General features: G+C 35.4%; 1 protein-coding gene across 1 annotated transcript in view; it reads left to right on the top strand.

Annotated features, from left to right (window-relative positions):
* Positions 1-6683: 6683 nt before the first annotated feature.
* The window catches only part of dve (SATB1_N and homeodomain domain-containing protein dve), a 112137-nt gene continuing 101061 nt past the window's right edge, over positions 6684-17759 (top strand). Inside the window, exon 1 of the mRNA XM_073089644.1 lies at positions 6684-6903. Coding sequence (XP_072945745.1) covers positions 6814-6903 — 90 coding nt within the window. The 5' untranslated portion in view covers positions 6684-6813. The remainder of the gene's footprint in view (positions 6904-17759) is intronic.

Raw genomic sequence — 17759 nt, 5'->3', positions numbered from 1 at the left:
GGATTTGCGGTAGTCGCTGTGGGACGTTAGCGGCGTCGTCTCCCGGCCTTGCGTAACTTCGTTGTCAACTTGTTAATACGATACGCTCGCATTTACATTAGTTAACGAGAGATCTCGTTTGAAACGTTTGGTATTAACAATCAACAAAGGATATCATATAAATATTAGATAAGTATGTCATGAATATATCATGTATCATATCAATCTATTAAGTACTTGTGTTACGCTTAGACGTCAAAATAAATATTTAAACACGACTACTAATTTTAACAACAACTAAAATACAATATATACATATATAATATTATATTTTTAATATGAAATTCGTTTTTAAAAACGATTATGTATTACAGCAGTATTATAGTGTAATTTTCAGTCCTCTGACGTTCTCGAGAGCGCTGCCCTCTAGTGCTAAGTGTTACGCAACACCTTGTTTCAATCTTAAATTGATAGTACACACGTTAGTAAGTAAGAGAATTCGGCTACTGCTTTAAATGCTTAAGGTTAAACAGACAAAGTCACATATTCACTTTGAAAATTACTTCGAGGCCCTATTTGAAGGTTGTAGAGCCCTTAATCGAACGCCTTTTGAAGGGCCGTTGGTAATATCTTTGGTAAATAAATATCTCGACTAAACTAGAACCGATGGCCGCTAAAAAGATAAAAGACCTCATTCGGATGCTAATAGATAACAGTTGTCGTATGTGCTTATACAATTTGGTGCTTTGTTTTTCGATCGTGACTCAATAGCGTTTTGGGAATTCACTCTTGAGTACTCTAATCATAAGTAGAGACACACATATATGGGTTAGTTACACACACATAGGTATCTACGTTTATCAGAATTGGTTTCAGTGTTATGTAAGATTTTGATTCTGATTGCTGATTTAGGAAAAATTTAGTGGCGTTGTGCACTTTTTGTGATGGGTAAAAAATGTTAAACTTGCATCAGGAATCGTGACCTGATCAAAAATTCGTAAGATTGTCTTATTTATGTACGATGACGTAATACTTTTATACTGATAATTAAACCATATCAAAAATGCACAACGTTAATATTCAAGTTTTTCCTTCTGCCCGCACTCCCGGATTGCAACCTGTTTATATAGAAGTAGTAAATGAACATGCAGTCCACCTGATCGTAAGTGGTTAATGCCCATGGATAGCTAGAACGCCTCAGATAAGTATATCTCTCTTACCAAACCCTTCAAACCAGAACAGCAGGGCCGAACATAGTACTGGCAACTTAACTTTCTGAGTGTGACACTACCACCTTTTTTTTTTTTGTTTACGAGGGGGAAACCTTCAAAAGGTACCCGACGATGTGGGAGCGACGCCGGGTTATGTGGGATTTTTACCGCACTAAAACCCCCCAGGTGGTAAAACACTACCACCTTAGATGTCTGTTAATTTACTTCTTGTGTCAATGTAGAGCTCAATGTCAATGTGTTCCGGTTTGAAGATCATGATGTAACATTTTATAATATTATTGGTACTTATGTAAGGTGCTGCAATTTTCCTTATGGACTTCTTATCAACTTTTTGTGGAACACTTGTCTTATTTTGATTTGAGACTAATAGTTAGAGATACACTGACCATATCATATTGACTTATTTAAAGATTTAACTTTTTAAAGATTTAAAGAACTAAAGAGATTTTTTGGAGGAGGAGGATTGACCAGTTCATCTTAAAGCGTGATAGAAGTAGAAACGAGGCGATCACGGTATTCCAATGTTAATTGGCCATGGCCAATAGAAGGGTGTATTATAATGACAGCAAAGTTTCCACCATTTTAGTTTAAACGTAAATTTAGTTGCTTAATATTTTTAATTATTAGAAAAAATACGCTTATTCTAGATTTAGTTCCTTTTTTGATTTATTTGAGATGAAATTTTAGATATAATGCTTAACTTATCTACTTATCTTATCTTTGTTGTTCCTACATATTATTATGTACCTTTATGTGTACGGTCATTTATGGATGTAAAAAAGGCTATAGGCATTAAGCTTGCGCCTTACACCAAAAGAGAGAACTATTTGAAAACTTGAAGGTTATTTTAAGGCAGTAGACCTTCGTGCCTTCTATTTTTGCTTTATAATAATAGTCTTAAGTGCTGCTGTGTTCTGTTTGATAAAGTGTTGTAAGGGAGATACCTACCTACACCTACACGAGGCTTTCCAACATAATCCTATGAGCAAAGTATTCGTGCTGATTTCAAGTACTTAGGCATTTAATTCATCTGGGGATCACAAATGTCCTCCAATAGCAGTAGCCATTTACCTTCAGGTCGCCTGCATAGTTACTCGTCTCTATAAGAATAAAAACACGTGCATTGTTTTATTTCTGAACCGCAAAGTCTGTTTGCTTTGTAATTTACACCAAAACTGGGATTTCTAAAGGCCATGACGTACAGTGCTAAGTGGATTTCATTTTACAGGTGACAGTGACGTGTAAAGTAAATAAATTAAGCCAAAATGCTCATAACAACAAAACAAAAGATATTCGTAAAGCTGATTGAAGTGTATGCCTACGTCTTTATAATTTAAATATAAGTATTTGTAACGTATTAATATTTTGCAAAATAAATACTACTAATTAAATATGAATTGAGGATCGAACAAGATGGAGAATAGAGAAGAGGAAGAATAAAATAATTGTTAAAGAAGAATTAAGAAGGTAATATAGAAGTCATGGAGAGACTAAGAACTTTGGAATAATTAGGGTCACATTTTGCAAAGTTATAACCGTGTGTCACGATGTTTTTGCGTGACAAGTGACAAGGCATCACGTCGTGGGTAAAATCCTCCGTCATGTCGACATTCAAATGACATTAATAGTTTATTTTGAGTATGGATGGGTTGTGTGTGTATTTCACAGGTGCCCTTAGCGCGGGTCCTTACATACAGAGATAATGTCACGAACTCAGCTAACTAAGTATTTATATCAATAACTATCACGTATAAATTGCAACAAATTAAATTCAAAGCTGTACAGAGCACATCACGATACCCGAGGTGAGCTATTGTTTAAACCGGAACAAAGAATCGGTCGATACGGCGCTACCTGCGCTGCCCTACTTACGGACGCTTCTTTGAACTGATTAGTCTCTAAATTATCTTAACGGCTTATGTTATAAGCTTCTCTTTTAAAAAACGCGGTAATGTTTTAATTTTCGTTTGACATTGTTAGATTTATCCATCAGTGATACGTCGCAAAGGTAGAAACGGTAGGCATAACTACTGGAGATATAAGACCGCTAAATTTATTTTGGCGTTTCAGTGAAAGGGTCCTGATTCCTGATGGGGTTGAAGAATTCCTGATTTACTTGAAACGATCCTGTTAGTCCTCAGGAGTTATATCGTATTTTTGATCGGCTTAAAGTACGACAGTTATTCTATATGAAGTTGGTTAGGTATATAAGTCCACGGCCGCTGCAGCCACTGACAATCAGATGAACTGAATGATCGATTTATAAATTAAGCTAATAAAAAGTGCTTGAGTCTAGTGCTGCTGATCGATAAATTAAAGTTTGCTATAGTTAAGCTGCTACCTATCTTCATGATTTAATCCCCTAGCCTGGCGAGAGATGGTACTATTTGGCGTTACTCTACATAACGTCTCATATTTCAGTATGAAAGTTCTGTCTAATCAACTGCCTTGATTTTGTCAGCTGTTCCCAAGAATATCTATTTGCCCACAGACGGATAATTTGAAAGCTTTATTCATATTTATTTCATTACCTTGCTTTACTTGTTTATTGTTATATGTTCACATAGAGTTTGATAGAGACCAATCTTTCATTGAATTAATTTTTAGGAACTCCCTTATTCCTTGGCCGTATGAAATTATAACCACTTTTATTCAAAGTAACATACAGATGCCTTGAAAACTCTTGTTAAAACGAGAAGCAGATTTGACAAATGATGTGTGTAAGATACTCAGATTTATAGGTAAGTAAAATTGACGACCCGCGTGGCAGAGCGGTTACCATGCCGGTCTGACGCGCGAAGGGTCCCGGGTTCGATCCTCGGCCAGACAGATATCTAAATGATGAATTTAGATTTCTGTTTCTGGGTCTGGGTGTTTGTGTATTTGTCTATGTGTGTGTTCATGGCACCCACGACACAGGGAATCCTAGTGTGGGGCTGTGAGTGTAGAAAGCGTTTATTTATAAAAAAAAATGAGATATCGGTAACTGTAACAGCCAATAGAAATGGATCTATGCCTTGCCTAGAAGCAGTGCCTGCAATCGCGATTGTCAATAGTTCTGCAGCCATTGTTTCAGCCAGAACAAAACGGTCGATACAAAGCTATCTGCCCTACTTATGTTCTTTGAACTGATTACTACCATCCCACTTAAGGTGCCGTTCTCACTGACAACCTGAATGTGATAGCTGTTAATATAAGACGGGAGGCAAGGCGAGACTTAGTTGCCAGGGGTGCAATGTAAGTGTTATATCAATCATACCAACTTTGTACTGCAAATATATTTGGCCAACCTAAGGAAAATCTGAGAAATTGAATCTTGAATCTGTAAAATTTGGGAAAGTATTGGGAAAGTAGAGGGAAAAAGACCTCGGGGAAGATCACCAACTAGGTGGTCTGATCAGATCAAAGGCCTCACCAAGATGTCTGTTACGGAGTGCTTTAGAAAAGCAGATGATCGAGCACACTGGCTGGATATGCAGAACACCCGCATAAAAGACTTCCAAAGCAGGCACGAACTTCAGCCATGAAGGAACGACTAAGAAGAAGAAGGAAAATCTCCATTTAGGGTTTGTAACAGATGTCTAAGGCTGTACTGGCTACTTACCATCGCTTGGATATTATTGCCATGAGTGGCTACTACCGCCCATGGTCACTTGCAATGAACTCCAGATAAAAGTCGAAGCCTAACTGATACCGGCCACAAATGCGTTGCTATCTCTTAGGACAAAATTGGAACGCTTCAGATAAATATTTCTATCTTCTTACAGATACCTATAAAGATAAATATTTCTACTTTACTCAGAAGGTGACCCTCAAAATTCTAGAGCGAGTTGGCCAGAAGCGCGCACTTATGCTCACAGTAAAACAAAGGAAAGTCTCCTATTTGGGCCACGTTCTTCGACATCCACGATACAATGTGGAGGACATTGTATCGTGGATGTCCAACTCATAATGATGGAAAAGGTCGCTGGAAGACGGAAAGTTGGCAGAGAAAGAAGTCGTGGTTACGTAACATCCGAGATTGGACCGGAATAGCCAGCGCCACTGAGCTATTTCGCAGAGCTAAAAGCAAGGAGGATAGCAAGAAGCTGATAGCCAACCTTCAATAGTATGGAGAGGAATTTTAAGAAGAAGATAGATACCTACGACCTACGTATTACTATAGTCGTAAAAGAGTTATTTCATTATCTTATTTTATGGACACTTCGGTAACTACATAGTTTGGTTTTGTATTTTACTCTGTCATATTTTTAATATTCATGGAGTTTGAGTAAATCTCATCGGCTCATTAATTTCACCACGTCCTCTTATTATTCCTTATTATTTTCTCAAACCAACTCCCTACCTCTATATCAGACAAGATAAGTACTTAACGGTATTGTTTATTTCCATTATTCTAAGATAATCCTCACAAATTATGGCGGTATTGTAAAACGAGTTTGTTGTGAGATTACTGCAGTGTTTTGTTTTGAGTATTAAGGGCGGATGTAAACAAGGTAACTTAAGTGTTTTTATGATCATGATATATCATCCATCATTTACAATTCGATTTTAGTCTAAATTATCCCACTTATTATTTTTCTCTACATAAAATGTAAAAAAAATAATTATTTTATTACCTTAATTAAGTCTCTCGGTTATCTACAATTTAATCAAGTTTAATCCTTCATTAATGATTGGTGCACATAAACATTAATAATTTACAAATAATTCAACCATAATTATGATACTAGCCTGCACAATTACCAACAACATTTGTTAATTTATGCCGTACAATTTGTCACAGCCAGGTATTATCATGTTATAAGGTACAGAAATTATGATAAAATGTCCTCCCGGAAGGCAATATTGCTTAAACGGCCACGTACAAAATTATAGGAAGCCGTGACAATTTTTTCTACATCCCTGTAGAGTCGGGAAGCCGGCGTGATTTATTTAATGAATAAAAATGCCGTCTTACGGCAACTTCGCCCGCAGCCATTTGCTAGGATATTGCAATTAGCTCTGATAACATTTTTAATTACCAATTACTACTAACGCCACATCGACGCACTAATTAAGAACCTCAGTGTCTCATCGTTTGGAAAACGAGCATTAAAAATCATATTTATGCGTCAATAAAACGACCGGCGAATCACAGCGTAACACAAATTGTTTCAGCCGTTTCATCGTTCAGATGCGAGCAAACAAACTAAGATGACGTAAAAGTACCTAGTGCTCAATACGGCGCGGAATCAAGACCGCGATAACGCCTAACACCCTCCATCTGAACAACAAATTAAGCGTCGCAGTGTAGCAATCTGTGAATTACAAGTGTAAATAATCCAAAGGCCGCCCAACCACCACCGTGGGCCGGGCTTTGAGTAAAAAAAAAGAAACTCGTTAAAATAGCAGCTTAAAAAAGAAAAGCGCTGAAACGGGAAGGCTCGGGTGGTATCGGTTTTTCTCGACGCGGGCGGTTCGCTGGGCGGGGCAAGCCATCAGTAGCGCGCCGCCGGCCGGCTCGAGCGGACGTGTTGTGGACTTTTTGTTTTTCGTCTTCGCACCGGGCACATGTTTTGTGAAATTTCGGTATGTTGATGTCGTCGTGAAGAGTAACAAAATGGACTTCCAGAGTGCGATGGAGACGTTTGCAGAAGCTTGGGCCGCGGCCAACACGGTCAAGTCGGAGGCTCCTAGCGATCTTTCACAGGTGGGTATTTTGACATTTTTTTTACGTTTACTAGAATCTTGATTTTTTTGTTTTGTTTTTTTACAGTTTAACTTTTTTTTTATTTTTCTAATAGCCCTTATTAAAGGTTTTGTTACTTAAAACAACAGTAAAATCACCTGTTAACATCCTAGATACGTTATGTAAAGTTGTCCGAAAAATTATTTCAAGTGTGATATACATATTATCATTCAAGAAACTCGAAACAATTGAAAAGAATTAGAACAATATCGAATACAGATCACCGATTTTGAAAGACATAGGCTTGCCAAATTAATACACTCAGACAATAACAGTCAAGTTCATCTTGATAAGTTTAATTTGCATAAATATAATGAGACACTTACATACTTAAACATAAGTTAAATAAAACAATAGTTATCGATGTATCGACAAGGCCATTCAAAATGTCACTCCCAGTATTGTTAGCAGATTAGCGTGGAACTTAGGTTAAAATATAGCCTTTTATTAGATAAAACTTTAATACCTGCCTAATTAAAATATACGAACACATAGTTAGTTATACTTAGATAAACAATTGATAAATTATTAAATGTAAAAATCCGTATTTAAATTGAATTGTAACGATGATTTTATTAGTTTAGTTTAGTTTTATTTAGGGGATATTCTTAGTTTCGTGGGTATAGTTTAGAGAGGTCTTAACAAAACGATTGCGAATTTAAGGGATTATCAAGATTTAACTATCCTTGTTATATAATACTTTTGATTATATATTGCCGTTATTATATATTTTAAAGTATATTCTTATTGGCGCTATTACATGTGTTACATTAAATACAATATTTTTTCTATTGCATTTATGTAGCATTGTTTTTACAAAATATAATTTTAATGTAATATTCAAAGCTTTTATTTTGGGTTTGATTATTTTTATTTATTATAATAAGGCTTATGATAGATAAATAATTAATTACTTAATTTTTTTAGTGATGTGACTAAAACATTTGAACTTATTACCGGACGTTATAATGAACTATAATATTTTCTTGATTAATAGAGATGTGGAATAATATGAATGGTACCTATTTATTACTAACTTTTAAATATTGATAGTGTGTTTTAAATATTAAAAGAGTGGAATACAAGAACTCCATATAATTATGTGGTACTTACCACATATAGTTGTATGTTCAGATATGATACTATAATTTTGATACCATAAAATTACGGTTTTCTTAAATTCGGTTAAGGTACCAGTTATAAGTTAACTAAGATGTGTAGCAAGTTTTTTGGGCGAAATGAAAGTTGTTCACATAACGTAAAACTTTTTGTGGTGCATTGCCGTTTTTGAGGAAAATTCCGCTTAAGAACATTGAACTGCTGTACATAGTACTTACTACAAATTGTAGTGTAAAAGTTTATTTCCTTACATACATTAGTAAAGATTACTCACTCCTAACAAGAAAATGTAACCAGTTTTGACAATTGAAATTGTCACTGTCGTCTATTTTCGTGTTTGAAAAATATTAAAAAATATATTTTTTGGATAATTTACGAATGAAACGATAGTTCTCCGCACTTTTTCTTCGCGTTCGTGTTTTTGCAACACTTAACTGCGCATGTCGGCATTGTTCCGCGTAAATTACACCATGACAGCTATTAAATGGCTGACATTATTGTCAGCCGTTTAAGCCATTTAATGGCTTCCTTCAATTACAAGGCGGTGAGATATCTATACTTATCTATGATTCCATATTGGTCCAATGTATCAAAATTGACAGTAAAATAGAAATTGAGTGCTTAATTATTATAGTGCCCTATTTAGTTAATAAACATTTATATTATCAACTACAATTAAAACAATGCAAGAAACATTTACAAACAAAGAAAAAACGCGTAATTATGTCATTAATTGGTAATGACCAACTTTTTCTTTTTTATTAAAACGTCGGTTCACTACACGGCTTAGCATTCAAAATTGACATCCATCGTTCAACCCCAGTGAATACGGGTGTTGTTGAATGTCTCACTCACTCCTATACAGATAATATATCTGTCCCCTTCTAACGGATCCTGTTGACATGCTTTGACAGTCCTGTCCATAAGTGCTTTTATTTTGTTGTAAGTTTTAATTCATCGGGTAATTAATTGAAAAAAATGCAAAAGTAACTTGAAAACAATAATTTATTTATGTTAAACATGCACAACGGTTATAAAGAAATGACGAGTGCAATTGCATTTAATGCTTTTGTTAAAACAAATGTATGCAAATTTACTTACACTGTTTCATTTGTAAAAATCCTGCACCATTTCCTGTAAAACTATTTAAGGTACGTGTAAATAAAGACATAACAAATAAACATCGGAAAAAAAACCCATGACAGTCATCTCATCTGATTAGTAAGTGGCTAATATGCTTTGTTTAATTGCATCAAGTCGTGTAGCTTACACGCATTGGAACACATCCACTGGCTCCAATTAACGCGCTTGATCGACGACAAGCAATTAATTGCGATTTGTAAACTGTAATATTCATTATATTACAGTTTACAAATCGCAAATGTTTTATTTCTAATCTTTTACATTACAATTCACTCGATTACAATTAATATTTACACGCAAATAAAATGCTTAGTATAAATAATTAATGTCATAAAAATAGAGATTAATTTAATTATTTGTAACATTCTTGTAAATATTTATGTAAAATTCTAATAAACGTATAACAGATAAAACGATTTCTTGGTTATTTCGTATGTAATTTATACGCGAAATATCCACTTTAAATAAAATATTACATTTAATTTCTCGTGTATCTTACGAGTAATAAACGACAAATAACAAAAATACGCGTTGTCTAAAATAACAAATACAAAATACAATCATGACCAAAAATATGAAATATAGACCGTCATGATGTATCACTGAAATATTTTAATTGCCTTCCTCAATTTTTTCTAGAAGCCAAATTGGTTAAAAGCGGCTCGCGCAACGCAGGATAAGATAAAATATCTGATTCAAAGTTCAAATACGGTTAAGATTATCGCTTATGTAAATAAATACTATGTCCGAAAATTTCCAAACTATAATATAATAAGTTGACTAATCTGTACCTACATAAACATAATGGATTCATAGAAATAATAATTTATAGGCAATTGCTGTAAATAGTGGCACTGTTCGCTGTTGATGTATCTTTTGCGTTTATTTAGTGCGTTTAAAAATAAAATTTAAGTTAATAAAACATTTCTTATCTATCGTAATTAAGAAATAAAGTTTTTTGTCTGTTAGGATTTTGAATAAATATACATGTTTCAAAGAATTTTGCAGTCTCAAGATTATTTAATACGTCATTATTATTGATAAGGTAGTGATACAAAAAATTCTTCAATAATAAAATTTATTTACCATAAGCCGATTTTGAAGGCATCATTGTGAACAAAAAATAGTCAGTTTTATTTTTTCTTTTAAATTTATTCATTAATTCGGATCCGTTTAAGTAAGTTATGATTACTAATTAGATGAAGATGATGAACACTACTTGTGTTTGATACAAGTAGTGTTCATCATCTTCATCTAATGATTGTTGCTGTATTGATAGCAGGATTTGGTAAAGGAGGCATACTTTCCAGCTTAGTCCTCAGGGTTAGCGGTGCATCAGTGACCGACCTCTAGTAAGAATCTAATCATATCTGGGGTTTATTACAGAGCTCCATGTGCGGTAGTATCCTTTACCACCAGGGGGATTGCATATTCGTCTGCTACTGGTATATTATAAAAAAATTAAAAGAATCTCTAGATAGTCAAAACTTGCAGTTGTTTTGCATGTGTCACGATATATAAGCGACGTAATGCCTAATCTGTTACAAAAATACCAGTGTTTTATAAATAGCTATTTATGAACGTTAAATGCTTATGGATCTAATGATATAAAGAGTCATTCTGTGCGATTCTAATAATCAGTTTGTCAATTTAATGAGTCATTAACGTAATTAAGATTATTTGGTAATCGGTTTTTAATCTTCTGTTTGGACAGGTTTTGTCGTGGTATTGCGAAAATTATTGAGAAACGGAGATTTTTGTGTTTGTGTATTATGATATTCTCAGGTTTGTTTTTGCAGACTTTAAAATGAGGTTATCATTTCATATTATAAATTATATATATAAATATTATGTAGACTTCAAGCAATTTTAATGAAAAATTTTTCATTAAATTTTTTCTAAGTTTATTTTATATTTTTAGTTTGATTTCAATAAAAGCGTGTACTTTAGTTTTTTTAAACTATATTTATTTTTTAGTTAAATTTCTTATAAAAGCGAGTTCTTTAGTTTCTTTAATTATTATTTATTGTTTTATTTATACTGCTGGTCACATTAAGAATCCACAAAGCGTCATAATTATAAAGATGTATGTTGATCTCTTTCTACTGAAAAACGGAGTTACTCACATACAAGTGAAGCTAATATAAAGCGTGTAAAAAAGGCAAGTTTTAAACAAATTGGAAAACACAAAACTGCTAATCCCATGTTTCAACTTCAACGTCTTATTCTACTTCAATCCGCAGATGTGACAATCCTTATCAGGCACACAACTAGTGCTTGTGACGAAAACAATAATCGATCCGCGCTATTCGATTGAGTTTATCGATTAATCGATAGCGGTGTTTATAAATATTCGTCGACGCTAATCCATTATCGGGGATTATTGTTTGGAGCGATAACTCTTATTACCTATTACTGATTACGCTGTAGTAAGCTTTCACAATCGTTTTTTAATGTTTTTGTTGATTGCCGTGTGATTTAACTACTGTTTAGGTACTTTATTACTAATGTACTATCCTACTGTTGGTTTTTTTAGGGTTCCACACCCAAATAGTAAAAACGGGACCCTTATCTAAGCCTCCGATGTGTGTCCGTTTGTCACAGGGCTCTATCTCTTGAATTTTAATAGACGATTATTTTTTACAGAGTATGTATTATTATAGATAGGTACAGTTAGTATAATGGCAAATACTAAAAATAAAAAAATAAAAAGCGACCCCCATACAAGCACAACGACATAAATAAACCGTATTTATTAAAGTGTAATATGTAGACTACATGCATTGTGAAAAGGTTTTCCAACTTACATTTTAAGAGCAGCAACACATCTATGATCAATCTTAAGAAGGACTCCTGGTTATTTCCAAATTTAGATCAACGTCAGACGACAGTGACAGCTTTAAATCAGATGGACTGCAAGCTATGTTTTTATCTGGCTTTTTAAAGAACTCACAGGTGATTTCCTCCCGAGCCTTTCCTTCACCGTTAATGCAAGAGATAATTCATTTCTACCGCGCACATAACTTAGAAAAATCAGAGATACGTCCGGGGATTGAACTCCGGACCGATTGAGATGCTTAGATTCAACCACTGGGCTATAATTGCTTGGCTACTTTTGTAAGTCTTATTTACCGATATAATACAAAAAATATCTGTGTTTGAAATAAATAATAAATCGAAATAAATAAATAATTAATGTAATAGCATTAATTGTCATTAACGCATATACAAATAATCGTATATTAATTCGTTTCTTATCAGATAAATAACATAAAAAAACATTTAAAAGAATCTACATTTTGTAAAAATTTAAATAGTTTTTTTAAATAGCTTAATAAGCTTTGAAATTCATTTTCTAATTAATATTGTAATGTGCCGATTATATTTTCTAATTTTACGACGTGACCTTTGTTTTTGCCTATTTAGGAAGTAACAATTCACGTTTTTATCTCAATTTTAGGCTCAGTATACGGGAATTTCCTATTTTTCATATGGATAATTAAACATGTTTAAAAGGTCATTCCTAGGTAGGTAATCAAATCAAATCTGATAGAATAAAAATGAGGTAGACTTAAGCACGTAGTCCACCTGTTAGCATTAGTCATTGGAGCCTATAGAATCTATAATTAAGTCTAAAAATAATCAGAGTCCTAATCTATCGTAATCCCATTACTGTTCCATGACAGGGCCAGCGTCAGCTCACAACGTTTTTTTTATAATATAGGAGTATCAGACGAGCATGCATTTCACCTGATGGTAAGTGGCTACTGCCGCCCATGTATAGGTACATCTGTAATCAACCCCAGATAGAATTAGATATTCCTACCTAACGTCGGCCACAGATGCGCCGCTACCCCTGAGGACTAAGCTGCAACGCCTCGGAAAAGTATGTCTCCCTTACCACACCCTTCAAAACGGAACACAGCAGCGCTTAACACTGCTGTTATGAGGCAGAAATAGGTGTGGCACAAAGGGTTCTACCACCTTCAAAATTTAGAGGGGTTTAGGCCAAAGGCCACCGCGCTGGTTAAGTGCGTATTGGTAGTCTTAACATTTTTCTCACAATTATTCTTTACCAGTGGAGCAAGTGATGATCAATTTTTAATATGCACGTAATTTTGAAATCTCAATATTGAATCTTAGATTTGAACCTCGGACCTCCCGAGGCCGTCTTTCTAACGACTAGGCTATTACGGCGTTTTAAAATATCTATTATCAATTGTAAATATGATTGGAGTTCTACTTGATATCGACCTTATAACTGAGGACTACTCTCGATTAATACACACTACCTACAAGGCAAAACACATGCGTATGACAATAAAGACAGTTGATTTCTTAGGTATAAGGCATAGTGGCGGTTGTACCTCCATTATCAACCACTAAGGATCCTATTCAAGCTACTACTAACTATCCACTTAACTTTTAAGCTGAACAAAACCTAGCCAGTGACCGTTACCAGCCTTCAGAGCGATGACATAGCCTGTATTTCGGGAGCCAAATAAAAAATAGTAGACAAATTACATCTCCAGATGGGTACATAGAAAGTAGGCGCGTGCCGAGCTACCGCCACAAAAACTATTGACAGTTTATAGAAAACTAGTTGTAACCGCGGCTTTGCTTCCGTGGATTTTAAGAGGCAGGACTGTCTTATATTGTCCCTTCGTATACGGAACATGTTCTATATTCGTAATTTCATACTTTTTAGTCTACTTATTTTTTGTTACTTACCAACAAGTAATCATTTTTTTCCAAATTTTTAATTTCAATTTTCAAATACCAATTTTTCTTATTTGTGACTTAAAAAAGGAGAACTTTGATACAAATATTTGAATCCTAATTTCAGTTTCAATTCCCAAGATATTTTTTAAAAGTACCTACATACTTTATGCCCTTCCTCAGGGCTTCTACATTTTTATGTAAAATTTCATCACTTACTTAATTTTGCATTTGTAATATTGATAAGGGTCTATATTTTTTTCTTATCTATAGCTTCAAAACCAAAATTTTCATCCTTCCAATTAATTTTTAAAAAGTATCCATGTTCTTTTACAGGACTTTATATCCAAACCACATTTTACGAAAATCGTTCAGTGTTATCGGCGTGAGCGTAACAAACAGACACTCTGACTATCACAGCTATAACATTATTATGGATAAATCCGTGCAATTACACACGTACGGCCTTGTCAGGTGAAATACTCCGTGGTTCAATTTGCGTTGGATTGGACACAATGCTTGGATTCGGATCTAATTATTCTCAACTCGCGACCGTTTTCTTTGTGATGTTATAATCGAACTATAACTGACGCGGATCATTTTTTCCGCGGCACAAGAGTGAAGTGTCATGTTTTTTGCTTATCCAATCGAGTTGGACTGATGAGTTCTTTACGCTAACACTTTCGGTTGCGGTTTTAAATTTTACTTAAAAAGCACCAGATTGGACTTTGATTTCGTGCGAAGTCGTAGCTTCGAATTTTAAGGCTAGAGCGTTGATTTAATGTATTAAGGAGGACTAGTTGTCGGTTGTATTATGATTTTGTTTTCGATTAACAAGTTGATCCGAGCCGGGATCGGTTGTGGGCACGCGTCGCGCGCGCCGCTCGCATCGGCACCCGTAATGGGCTCTCGCGGATAAAGCGGGGACACCGTTACCTTTCTCAAATCACGTACACTATTGTAATATCCAATCGCCCAGAAATGAGATTGCGGCTAACAAGTTATTTACATTGACGTTTTAATATGGACTCCGACTGAAAAAACTATTTAAAAAGGTAATTATAAAGTGGTGGCCGTAATAGCCACCGTACGCGCCGGCACGCCGCCTTTGTGACGCAGCTAAACCCCCGAGATTAATTTTGGCGGCACAATGAGCCGGCCATAGTCAATAATACATGCTTCAATAAATATCTCTTGCGATATCGATTTGTCAATTCTAAAGTTTCGAAAGCGTTCGGGGCATGTTCTCGGCCAGATAGGATCTTTATTGCGCGGTTTTTTCGGAAAAATGATTAATATATGGGATCGGTGCGGACGGATAAGTAGTCGAGATTGACGGAAAGGCAGAGGTCTGTGACCGGGCGGCGCGGGGTGCGGAGAGGGTGCGGCGAAAAGATGCGAGGCAGCATTGCGCGGGCGCACCCAAAAACTAACCATAATTTACGGACTACTTGCTCGACGGCTGCCGTCGACACGCGCGGTACTTTTTTACCGTACCCCTGATCCTGTTACAAAATAAATTTCTCACGAACATCAGAGGCACATCTTTGAGAAATTGCGAAGTAATGAGGTCCGAAAATTGAGAGCGAGTACGATACACTTCCGATATAATTTCGTTCGAATTAGCGATAGCACGATTGTTTCGTTTCGGACTTGAACTCTGAAGATTATGGCTGATATTGCGGTTTTACGAGCCGCGTTTTTTGTGTAATGACGGGAGATAAGAATAAAGACCCTGAGCGTGCTCGGATGAGGAATTTCGGTAGCCCACGGCGGGGAAGGGCTGTACTTAGCTGAAATAAACTGCTAAGTATGGGTAATTTTCATACATATACATCGGCTTTGAATCGTTTGTGACTTGAGCAGTAAACCAATAATATTGAATGAAGGCTACAGTATCATAAAAGAACACATATGAACGCCTATTATACAGTATGTACTAAATGACTTGTGTAAAATATTAACTAGATGGCCACCTGCAGAAAAACGGCAACGCATACATTTAAATGCACGTAAACAAAATCCATTCTTTCATTTGCGTGTAGACGTAGAGGATACACGTTCCCCGGGGCTATCGTGATATCTGCTTATTTTATTAATTTGTTAATAGCCCTCAAGTAGCATCACCGCGGGAACGTTTTGGTACGATTGCTCGCTTTGACAAGAAATAATCGCACGTAATCGTCCGGTGTTCCCATAATATTTCAAAAAAATAAAATGTGAAGGACTGCTTAAATATTCATCGAAATTGCATGCGTATGTGTAGCAGACAAAGACTGGCTTTCTCCAAGGGAAGGCGACGCGCAATCTAGCGATTACCTGCCTTTTTTGCCCCCCTCATTATGCAGATTCTGGCGAAAAAGGAATAAATTTAATAACACGCGTTCGTGCGCATGCGTTATCGAACGCACTTGCTTCTGATAATCTGCTCGCGCGCCGCCCGCAATTATTGTGCGTAGTGATGGGACCGTTCTTCACTTTGTGTACTTTCGCTGGTTTTTCTTTAGCTTTTTGTTAGCTGTACTAAATTGGTTAACTTTAATTGAATTAGGTACTTTAACTTAAGTTGTACGTGTCTGAGTTAAGGGCATTTAAACGCCGGACTTGTATTGAAGTTGAGTAATAGAAAATGGGGATGATCTACCGATATAAGTGTTTATTATTTAGTTTTCTTGCTCTTATATTCTCTACTATTGACATTGAAAGGAAAACTAGTAGTAAAATAATCAACTTAATTATTTAATTAAACTACCAACGCTTGGTACATTACATAAGTAACATATAAGAAACACGTATATTTTTCTTATCTATACTAATATTATAAAGAGGAAAACTTTGTTTGTTTGTTTGATTGTAATGAATAGGCTCAAAAACTACTGTACCGATTTAAAAAATTCTTTTACCATTCGAAAGCTACATTATCCACGAGTAACATAGGCTATATTTTATATGAAATATATTTGATAAATAGATTTTGAGGCGGTACAAAGTTTGCCGGGTAGTGGTGCAAAGTAGCAAAGTAGGTGGGCTCAACATTTACAACAATTACATTAGAATCTAAGGTTGAACCTTTCGTCAAAATTAATTTACGAGTGCATGTACCAACAAGATCTGCATTCACGGGTCATTACCTACATCACTAGCGGCCGCAGACCGCCGCACGCCGTTCCAAAACCCAATTCGATTTTTAATTTGACTCTCGCAATTCCTAGCCGTTTTGAAATCAGAACCCACTTAAAACCTATTACTTAATCCGTTCGAAACCAATTCTATTAGTTTGTTGTAATAATAAAACTATTCGCGGACCTCTATTCAAATTGACAAGCTAATTGAAACTACCCACATTTCTGTGAGCTAAGCAAATATGGCGTTGCTCAACTTTGAACGGTGACAATCGTAGTATCTGGAAGACTGTTTATCGGTTCTAAACAACAATGTCACGCTCTACATCGGTCTATAGCATGACCTTTATGTAACGAAACGCAAATAAATCAGTTTTTTCATTGAGATAAAGTTTAATAGTCTCCGTTTACAGTTTATGTACGTCGTAGATATGTAATAGTAATCTGTTTGGTGTACATAACCCTTGGATATTAAGACGTTGGAGCCGTGTGGAAATGCACGTTTCCAGCTTTGCGGTACCCTAATAAGGATAATCTTCGCACCTGAGAAGTGCAATTAATAATGGACGGGCAGAGCTTAGTAGGTACTCGAGATTGTGCAAATACTGCTAAGATTACGATAGGGGTGAGGAATTGATGGCATTAGCTGAGGTTTACGTAGGGAATGTTAACATTTGGAAGAACAGATGCTCACTACCAGAAACTATATTGTAT

Source organism: Epargyreus clarus, unplaced genomic scaffold (genome assembly GCF_041222505.1).
Source record: "Epargyreus clarus isolate Ecla_fem2 unplaced genomic scaffold, WU_Ecla_fem_2.2 ptg000003l, whole genome shotgun sequence".
NCBI lineage: Eukaryota > Metazoa > Arthropoda > Insecta > Lepidoptera > Hesperiidae > Epargyreus > Epargyreus clarus.
The sequence above is the reverse complement of the archived record's forward strand: the minus strand, read 5'-3'. Positions and strand labels throughout refer to the sequence as shown.